This window comes from Salvia miltiorrhiza, chromosome 5 (genome assembly GCF_028751815.1).
Source record: "Salvia miltiorrhiza cultivar Shanhuang (shh) chromosome 5, IMPLAD_Smil_shh, whole genome shotgun sequence".
NCBI lineage: Eukaryota > Viridiplantae > Streptophyta > Magnoliopsida > Lamiales > Lamiaceae > Salvia > Salvia miltiorrhiza.
The window spans coordinates 55,584,356-55,595,425 of NC_080391.1; the positions used below are offsets into that span (position 1 = coordinate 55,584,356).

General features: G+C 32.8%; 1 protein-coding gene across 2 annotated transcripts; it reads right to left on the minus strand.

The window, feature by feature from the left end:
• Positions 1-3,158: 3,158 nt before the first annotated feature.
• On the minus strand, positions 3,159-6,069 carry LOC131025224 (F-box/kelch-repeat protein SKIP11-like). Of its 2 annotated transcripts, XM_057954881.1 has the most exons (3): positions 5,603-6,051; positions 5,436-5,524; positions 3,159-4,881 (listed from the first exon to the last, which is right to left on the minus strand). In XM_057954881.1, the coding sequence occupies exon 3, from the start codon at positions 4,780-4,782 to the stop codon at positions 3,430-3,432; it is 1,353 nt and encodes a 450-aa protein (XP_057810864.1). In that variant the 5' UTR covers positions 4,783-4,881; positions 5,436-5,524; positions 5,603-6,051; the 3' UTR covers positions 3,159-3,429. The 2 variants fall into 2 exon arrangements, with proteins under 2 accessions (XP_057810864.1, XP_057810863.1); XM_057954880.1 differs by lacking the exon at positions 5,436-5,524 and having other exon boundaries at positions 5,603-6,069.
• Between the last annotated feature and the right edge of the window lie 5,001 nt (positions 6,070-11,070).

Below are 11,070 nucleotides of genomic sequence, written 5' to 3' on the forward strand. Positions count from 1 at the left end.
GTAGTGAAATTACGATTCTAGTAGGGTTCTATTCGTAAACTTCGTTTTACTCATTATAGCACCCATTAAATATAATAATTATAAATTTATTATTCTATGCTATAGTCTATAGACTATAGCCCTCAAATTAAACACCATATAGCTCATAGTTCTCAAATTAAATATCGTATAACTCATAGCTCCTATAATTTTTATTATGTCGTACTTCGTTTTCAGTTGAAGTTCTGTCACACAACTTCACAAATCCGAGCATCGTACTTCTTTCTCCAAAACTAGGATTAAAGTGAATTGTGCAAGTACATTACAAACTAGGTGAAGAAAATTAAAGTAAATTGCTCAAATACATTAACAACTAGTCCCCTCGCGTGAAAAAAACTAATTTCGTTAGCTAAAATTAGATTAATGGCTTCCACATTACTTAAGTATTATAGAACAATTCCAAATAATTAGAATAAGCAAAAAAAAAAATCAAGTGAATTAAATATAGAAATTCTTACAAGTAATCGGATTGTGTTCGTGTCAATAATCGGATTTGTGAAGTTTTGTGGCAGAACTTTAACTAAGAACAAAATACGACGCAATAAAAATTACAAAAACTGTGGACTATACTGTATTTAATTTGGGGGTTATGGGCTATAGGTAAAATAATAAATTAATAATTCTTTAATATTATTATTATTTTAAATGAGAAGTTATACTAAGTAAAACTAAAGCTATAAATAAAATTATCCTTCTAATATCATAACCACTAGCATAACTTATTAACCTAAATAGCAGAATAATAATAGTTACTCGAGTTAACGATGCATTTAAAAAAAAAAAAATAGGGAGCTTTCTGAATCAGATGAATGCAACTTTTTTTAAAATCATAAAAAATCTTAAACTATTCACATTTATATATAATTTAAAATTTTAAAAATATAATATATTGGAGGGTGAATTTAGTTAGAATAAAAAGACTAGAAATAAACGTTAAGGGAGACCTTTGATTTGAATAATAAGATATGAATGATAAATAATTTAATTTAATTAAATATTTAATGTGCATGATACAACCTATGATGAATGACTTGACTCTCACTCTAATAATCCAATTAGATGATTATTTATCATTCAAAAATTGAATTCATTATTTAATCATCCTTCAATTCATAATGCAAATTTTCAAAAATACCTTAAAATTATTATTGGTTTTAGTCATAATCCTTCAATTTATCCTACACCAACATAATCAATCAATCTAGACACATAACTAAATAATTCAATCATACTTTATCCGATCAATCTTATCGATCGATCTCATTCACCAAACGGATCAATCTTATCGATCGATTTCATTCACCAAACGGAACACCCCCATGGTGTCTAAGATAATACACTCTTGAAGTATTTACTTTTGAGAACTAACCTAAATAATAATAATAATAATAATAATAATAATAATAATAATAATAATAATAATAATAATAATAATAATAATAATAATAATAATAAGCTAATTTTTTATTTACGAAGATGAATTAAAATTTTGAAAATTCCAAAGTCCCGTGATAATTTCTAAAATTTAACCTAATTTTACTTGATTCATATTCTACTACGCATTAACTCTGAACGATTGGGTATTTTTCCTTTTAATGGAGCATGAATCGATAAAATTGGTTAAGAAAGAAATTATCAAAGACCTTAAAACATCTCAAATTTCCAATTCATCTTAGTAAACCAAAGAATTACTCCCTCCGTTTTTTTTAAGTGTCCCATGAAAAAAAAGTACAGATATCAAGGAAGTTGGAGTATTACTTTTGTGCCCATATTTATTATTTTCAAAGTGTAATAAATTTATTCTCAAATTTTGAAATAGGACACTTAAAAAGGGGTAAAATAGGAACTTTGTTATTTTTTATTCTCAAATTTTGAAATAGGACACTTAAAAAGGAACAATAAATTTATATTAATAGGACACTTAAAAAAAACAGAGGGAGTATGCTTATTATTTGTTTTATCTATCTGAACTAATTCTCAAAAATAAAATCCCCTAACAAAATCGAATAAATCCTAATAATAAAAATAAAATTTTTCAATCATACATTTCATCATCAATTATGGAAAGTAAACCAACCTAATTTATTGATATTTCAAATTAGAGATTGTCAATCCGACATGTAATGAATACGACAAATTTTTAAGGAAGTTCATGAATTAGTTATTTTAGGGCAAATAAGAAAACACCATATATTCAATATATTTACATTTTGCACTAATAAGCTTTGATAAATAAACATAGAAAAACATGCAAAAACTACAGCTCCACGAAATTCAAACAGATAAATCCAAATGAAAACTCCACTTTTTCATGAATTCTTACCCCAAAATATGCTGCTACAGCCTACCTTAACTTGAAGGTGAGAAAATTTAAATCAATTTCGTCATAGTCTCACCTTAGAATTTATAGCTACAGACAGATTTAGGTGAATATTTCACCACCTGCAACACATGCAAATTAATTATATTCTGCATTCTCAACACAATTATGTCTTATTTTTGCCAATATTCACAAATATACTTCCAAAAATAATCAATGCTGCAACAAGACAACGATCCCAACCTCGACCCGACGGCCAAGGATCGTTCACGCAACGATTCCTATCCAAGAAAACACGATGCAACGAACAACGACGAATGCAAGAATGCATTCACACCTCAACAAACATCATAGCTTATGCATCCATCAAGCAAGACAAGATAAAGTCGAAAGGCAAAGCTCAGAATATACTTTAAATCTAAACTCGAGCCGTTCTAAAGAATGCACGGATAAGGGGTGTCGTAAGCATCTAAAACTAGCTACTTCCAAAATTGTGATCTAATAGACGAATCAATGTAACGGCATGAATGGCTTATAGCACTAGCACTTGAATTATAACAAAGGACAAACATTTGATCGCGTGGATGTCTTGCATATAGAATAGGTACAAGCAAATTCATGAGAAGTTATTCTATGCAGAAACGATAAAGTTCAATGCAAACAAGTGAACATCCAAACACGAGAAGATAAAGAGAATCGCGGAAAATAATTTTTTTCAAGGAAGTCGAAGACGGTAAGAAGATCTAAAGAGAAATCAAGCAGATGTTTTTACCTTTTCTCTTTGGTATGTGAAACCAAGTATGAAAAATCATGTTATTTGATGGGAGAAGATCATACAAAGTAAGAAAAAAATTGAACAAAATGGAAAGAAAGAAAGAAAAAAGAGAAACTGTAGTTTTAGGACTATTTCAAAGAAAACATTCAATTGAATCTTGAGTAAAATCTGATAATCCTTCCTATCCTCCTCCCATTCAAAAGAAGTAAATATAAAAACTTTCGATAAATTACCCCATTAGCCATGAAGCAGCGCGTCGAGCTCGACCATTTCTCCGGCAACCGGTTGTATGCATTCAGCAGCCCATCACAGCACAATTATACACAAAACTGCCAGACCTCTTCCTATCCAGCAGATGCCACTGCGGCGGACCTTCGCTAGGAACCCAAGAATTGACCTCGATGAAACCTTCGCCAGCGTTTCGAGGACCCCCGATAACCATGAGCCGATCTCCACATGCCCTAAATGCTAAACCCCAGCCATACATAGAATCAGCGCGTTCGGGCAATCTCCCGACTGTCACCCACACCCTGTTATCCTTGTCGTATTTCCGAACCTCCATATCCGCATAGTCCGCAGCGTATAACTGATTATTTACAACAGCAATCAACGGTGGCGCCTCGGACGTAGCAGGCGGTTCGTTGTCCCTTGCCGCGCCCGTACGCACCGGGGACATGTTAGGTATCTCAGTCCAGGTATGAGTGTCCAAGTCGTACTCCTCTCCACACGTGAGAAGCACGTTTTCCGCTCCTCCGATCCCTCCGACGACGTAAAATTTCCCGTCGAGGAACACCCCGGAACACATCTTCCTCGGCTTGTTCATGCTCGGGAGCGTTGTCCATGTTCCCGACTCAGAGTTGTAGAGCTCCGCGGAGCTGAGGACGTTGCCGTTCGAGTCGCAGCCTCCGGCCAATATGGCGATTTCCCCGAGGCTGGCAGACCCGAACAAACACCGGGGCGCGTTCATTCTCATCCCCGTAGTCCACGTGTTCGTTAGCAAGCTGTAACGGTAGATCACGTGGGACATGAGATCCCTCCCGAAAACAAGAAGCTCGGTGCCAACCGCGAGAGATTCCTTATCTGCAAACACGAAACAATCGTTAGGGTCCATTCTTGGCAAGCGCATCCACTTGCGACGGTTAGGGTCGAAAGCCTCCCATTCCAACAGCTGGCAGGACAAGTAAACCCAATGCTCCACCACCTTGTTCTGCCTCCTCAACCTATACAGCTCCCCGGTTCTAACGAGCGATCGGAAGCTCCGATTCAAAGATGCAATCGCCCCATAATCAGCTCTCGAGCACTTGATCAGGCAACTAATGGAGAGGTCACGACCAATGGCACCAATTAATGAGCTCATGTTAGAGTTATCACCTGCGTGCCGCCTACTCCTAGACTGCTCGGATTGGGCCAAGGCCGCATTTACTATCCCACCAATCGGCGTAGCAGAATCCATTTGATCAAAGGATCGCTTAGGCAGTTTCCTAACACCAAGTTCAATCTCCTCACCCCTATTTATCTCCTCTAGTGGCCGCTTCGTCTGCTGAATCTCGGCCTGCTCCAACCTCAAACTCGCGTAAGGCCAGCTGCCTTTTCGGTCACAACTACGTGAATAGTCCCTCGACACCAAACAAGCCCGCTCTTCCAGCATATCTTTGGATGCAAACCCCCCAAAAGGAGCAACAATTTCCTCACTTAAAATGGATGCAAATCCTCTTTCTTGCTTTCCTTATTAGCCTAAAACACTCCACTGTCAAAAAATCAAAAAGCATAAATCCCTAAATCAGAAACTGAATCAAGAATTCATAAAATACATCAGAATCCGTCTACATACATAAATGGAGAAACATTTACCAAGATTTCTGTTCCATTCATCCCTTCAAATTCTCAAATTTAATTTTTTCAACAAAAAGTATTGTTCAAGAAACGGAATATGTAAGGTGAGAATAAAACTTTTCTTCAATACCATATTCAATAACAATCCTAACCAGCTAATCCGGGTCAAGATAGATAACTAGATTCCACAAACACACACACACAAAGAAAAAGAAAAAAAAAACTGATCTTTTCACAAAAGCTACAACAGAACTAATCTAAATGCACAATGAAACAGCAAAATTACTCAAGCATGAAAAAAGCCCAGATTGCAGAACACCATAAAGATTCAACCTTTGATCAATTAAACATGCAAAAACCAAGGATTAGATCTCAAAAATCAGATCAACTAATACCCACTTCTCTAAATTTGCAGAAAGCAAAACAAAAAGCTCTCAATCTTGCATTTGGTTTCCCTCCATCACTTACCACCCATCAAAATTAGATCTATCAAACAGTCCAAGAAAAAAGGGAGGAAAAATTCACCACAGCCTAACATCACAACTCACAAAATAAAGCTGCAATATTAGATGAAAAGAGTCAACAAAATGGTAATAAAAGTTGAAAACAAGAGAATTCAAAGAGAAAGAGCTTACATGAGTATTGGATAAGCACAGAGAAAAACTACCCAATTTCTTTCTTTATATATGCATGTCTGCAATTCTTTCTTTGTGTTTGTGTGTGTGTGCGTGTTTCTTCTTTTCTTTTTCTTTTCTTTTTCTTTTTCTTTTCCTATCTGTATTTAAGCTTGTGTGTGAAAGAGAACTGCAGAGTTGTGTTCTTGTTTGAGAAATCCTTTGGATTCTCTCTGCAAAATCAAAGCAAAGGCTTTGGGCTTTGGCTTTGGAGCATAATCTTTGAGGACCCCCTCTCTCTCTCCTCTCTCTCTCTCTCTCCCTTCTTTCTCCCCTTTATATATGTAATTTTCCTCGGTTTAACGCAGGCGATTTATTCAGACAGACGGTAAAAAAATCTAATTTTCATCTGAAACGGCTAAAAAGAGGATCTTGCTATCTTAGGTTGTAAGGACTTAACCTACAATTTCTAATCTGGTTATAGCAAACAAAAATGTGTACTACATAGTATTTCATCATAGAATTATCAAAATATTTTAGTCAAATTTGTAATTACTTCTTCAAAACCGGTCCATACAGTGAATAGAATTATGAGGATGGCGAGGAAAAAAGGGCAGACTGCATTCGATAAATTTACGTATTTTTTTTACACGTGAATCAATTTGTATATTAAATAGAATCACAGCGAAAGAGACTGTATGAGATGGATTTACATATTTTTTATATGTTAATCAGTCAATGTATTAAATAAAATTACAATAACGAGAGAGAGGCGCATTGTATTCGATGAATTTACGTATTTTTAATATGTAGTGAATAATGATGAGTGTAATATAATTATAATTGTAAGTTCTTCTTCAAAATCAGTTTGTGTATGAAATAAAATGATGACAAGATACAAACAGATTGTGTTCGATGAATTTACGTATTTTTTGTATGTGATTAATGGTTATAAGTGTGATGTAACTATAATTGTAACTTCTGCTTCAAAATTGGAATGTGTATTAAAAAAAAGTACGACGACGAGAGACATACATACTGCATTTGATGAATTTACGTATTTTATATATGAAAAATGATGATAGATGTAGTGTAACTACCACAACTGTAATTTTTTCTACATTAAATATCAACGTATGACGATGAGAGGGAGAGACTGCATTTGACGAATTTACGTATTTTTTATATGCGATGAATGATTATAAGTGTGATGTAACTATAATTGTAACTTCTACTTCAAAATTGGTATGTATATTAAAAAGAAGTACGACGACGGGAGACATGCATACATGCATTTGATGAATTTACGTATTTTATATGTGAAAAAAGATGATAGATGTAATGTAACTACTACAACTGTAAATTTTCTTCAACATTGATCTGTATATTAAATATAAAAGTATGCCAATGAGAGGGAGAGACTGCATTTGATGAGCTTACGTATTTTTTTATACGCAATGAGTGATAATAAGTGTAACGTAAGTATAATTGTAACATCTTTTTCAAAATCGATCTGTATAATAAATAGAATTACGACGATGAGAGAGAGAAACATACTGCATTCGACAAATTTCGTATTTTTTTATATGTAGTGAGTGATGATGGGTGTAATGCAACTACAATAGTAAGTTCTTCTTCAAAATCAATATGTATATGGGAATACAACGATGATAAGAAACAAATAGAATGTGTTCGATGAATTTACGTATATTTTATATGTGATGAATGATGATAGGTGCAATGTAACTATAATTGTAATTTCTTTTACAAAATCGGTCTGTATATTAAATAGAAGTACGATGGCTAGAGAGAGGGAGACAAACTATATTTGATGAATTTGCATATTTTTTTATATGTGATGAATGATGATAAATGTAATGTAACTATAATTTTAACTTTTTATTCAAAATCAGCTTGTATATTATACAGAACTACGAGGATGAGAGAGATAGAGAGAGAGAGAGAGAGACTACATTTGATGAATTTATGGTACTTTTTATACGCGACGAATGCTGATATATGTAATAAGTTTAATTGTAACATCTTCTCATATACTGATTTATATATTAAATAAAATTATGACGACGAGAGAGAGAGAAACAGGTTGTGTTAAACAAATTTATATATTTTTTATATATGATGAATGATAATAAATGTAATACTCCCTCCGTCCACGAAATGATTACCCATTTGTGGACGGCACGAGTTTTAAGAAATGTATGGAGTGTAGTGTGAATAGTTTAATGGTCTCACTTTTTGAGTGTATTAATTAAAGAGATGTGTGGGGTACACTTGCCAAAAAGGGAAATGAGTACTCATTTCGTGGACGGACGAAAAAGGAAATATGGGTACTCATTTCGTGGACGGAGGGAGTATAATTGTAACCGTAACTTTTTATTTTAAATTGATATGGTAAATCAAATAGAATTACGAGTACGAGAGAGATCGACTACATTCGACGAATTAACAATACTCCATTCGTCTACGTAATAAGTATGCATTTGGAAGTGGCAAGGATTTTACGAAATTGATTAACTGCGTGTAAGTGGAACAATGAGTCTATTTTTATTGTGAGTAAATTGTGTGGGATACACTTATTAAAAGAAAATGAATACTTATTTGATGGACGGACAAAAAAAAAATATAAATACTAGTATTTCGCAGATGGAGGGAGTATTTTGTTATATAACAAAATGATGATAGATTGATAGGTGTAATCTAACTAGTAGTGTGTACATTTACATCATTTGGACTGCTAGCAACACATGCAGAATTTTGCTTGTATTCTATTGCAATCAAATTTTTTAGATTCTTTTCTTTATAAAAAAATTGAATATTATTGTGAGTAGATTGTTTTCCGCCCTTTTTCTTCCCTTTTTCTTTCTATTTATTTAATTTTGTTTTTAATGAGGAGAAGTTGGTGTGGGGCCATTACAGCTGAGGCTCGCTTCATCTCTTTCTGGCAACCGGAAACCGGCTATAGTCGGTGGCGACACGTGCGTCGTCGACACGGTTTAGACGCAAGAGATTAGGGACCCCCCTTTTCTCCACGTCGAGTCTTTCTTGAATTATTATTACTTTATTATTAAATAATTCAGTCGTATTTTAAGTGATCAGCTGTGAAGTTTGTGACGAAAAAATTATGATTTAATTTGATTATTTTCTTAAAATCTTTCTAGAATTATTGCAAGTTTCTTTACGTCTCTAGCCTTTCTCGAATAATAATAATAATTATTATTATTATTATTATTATTAAACAATTCTGTCATATCTTAAGTGGTTCAACGAAGAGCAAGTGAATTTGTGATTGAAAGTTTATGATATTAATTTATTTAATATTTTTAAATCGGGCTCGTTTGCATCTTTTTAAGCGAAGCAAACTATATTAAATTTCATATTCTTTGGAAAAAAGAATTTAATGGATTAGGATTAAAAAAAAATTAAAATATATAAATGAGATCTCTCATACATGGTGAGATTTTAGATTGATTTGTAAGTGTTAATTTAATGTATTCTATGGTTGATATTTATTTGGAGGAAGAAATTTTTTATCAGGATTCGAATTCTGGAGGAAGTGAAATTGCTTGGGCACGAGATTTAATAAAATTGGTGATGATTTTGATGTAGTGGAGAAAGAGACCCACCACTTTATGAGATGTGTGGTTGAGATTGAATTTTGGGTGAGTTTTTTTGTAAATAAAGAGTGTTAGTAAGAATAAAATATTAAAGAGGATGGTGGGACCATTGCCTTAAAAGGAAAGTGACATAATCTTGACAGACGCCCGATATAGTAATTGTGACATAGACTTGGCGGACGGAGGGAGTACTAATTTTCTGAAAATCGTTATTCAACATTATATATTATTTTATTCATCACGGTATACTGACTTATATATTTATTAGTTTCACATTTTACGAAAAATAGCAATCTCTCAGTTGTAACCTAACCCTACATCTGGAAGATGTTCAAATGAGAACCTTTATTTAAAATGATAACGAAGAATTATTCATAATCTTTCGATCATAAAAATCTATAGCGACTGTATCTTCGTGATTAAATTTTTATAAGTCGAGTGCAGTATTCTCACGTTCTCACAGTACTTATAATAACCGACTCCTACAATGTCATGCACAACTATACTTCCATTTATTTGCCATGTCATGTGGGCTTTGTGATTCGTTGGCGTGCTCAAAATTTATGGTTTCTCTTAAAATGTGAAAATTCGGTTTTGACATGTATATAGTAATAAAATTGTATATGGGTGATAGAATCTTGGACATTGTAAATAATGATTGCGAGATTTAGGTTTATCATATACGCACGTGGCTTAATTTTTGTGGCACATTAACAATGTGATCTGTCAAATGCTACCATTTGTATGAAATTGATCGAACAACCTATGTGCGGTAACGTGCCCATCACATGACTCAAAACAACATTTGTGTCTCTTAAAATAAATAATAATAGAAAAGATTTGGTGGAGTGTGACCAAATGAAGAAATAGGGCTTTCATCACATGAAACCTGCAATACTAAGAAAAACAATGTGAAAGAAATTCGGAGAGTTTGTAATAATCAGGCAAAAATGGTAACTCCCATTATAGTATATACAGTACAACTTGATTTTATTGTCCATTGTTGTTAAATCTAATATAATACTCCCTCCGTCCCAACGAAGATGCTACATATTCCTTTTTGGGTCGTCCTAACGAACGAAGATGCTACATTTCTAAATATGAAAAAAATAATAATAAGGGATTAATTGCAGAATTACAAGTAATTAATCACTCACTTATTACATTATCTCTCATACTTTATCATTTTATTATTTTATCTCTCTTACTTTATCACTTTATTACATTTTCTCTCATACTTTATCACTTTTATACTACACACTTAAAACACTAATCTACAACTCCTTAAATCTCGTGCCGAAAAGAAATGTCATCTTGGCTGGGACGACGGGAGTATATATTTAAAAAAAAAAAAAAACCCTTTATTTTTTTCCTCCATTTTTCTCTCTATTCTCCCACCAATTTTCTCTTTTCTCTTATTTTTTCTTCTAAATATCGACAAATTGAATTTATGAAAAATATATTCAATATGCATCTTAAATTTAAGTTCGTGACGTATGATAAAAATTATCAAAAATAAATTTAAAATGAATAACTTACGAAAAATTTAAAATGTAAAATATTTATTTATTTATTAAAATATAGTTGCATTTGTTTATATTTTGATTATGTTTAATAGTATTTATTTATTTAAACATATCATTTGATTCCGATATTCGTCGTGCATCACATGGATATTCGTCATGCATTCGTCCTTATTGTGATTAATAAATTTTAATAGAAAATAAATAAATTATAATTAAAATCCTAGTTAACTATTTGAATGTAATTATGGACGTTGCGCCGTACAAGAATTTTGCTCTTGTACCATAATGTATATATTATCTAAAAAATGTGACACTTAATATTTTCTTC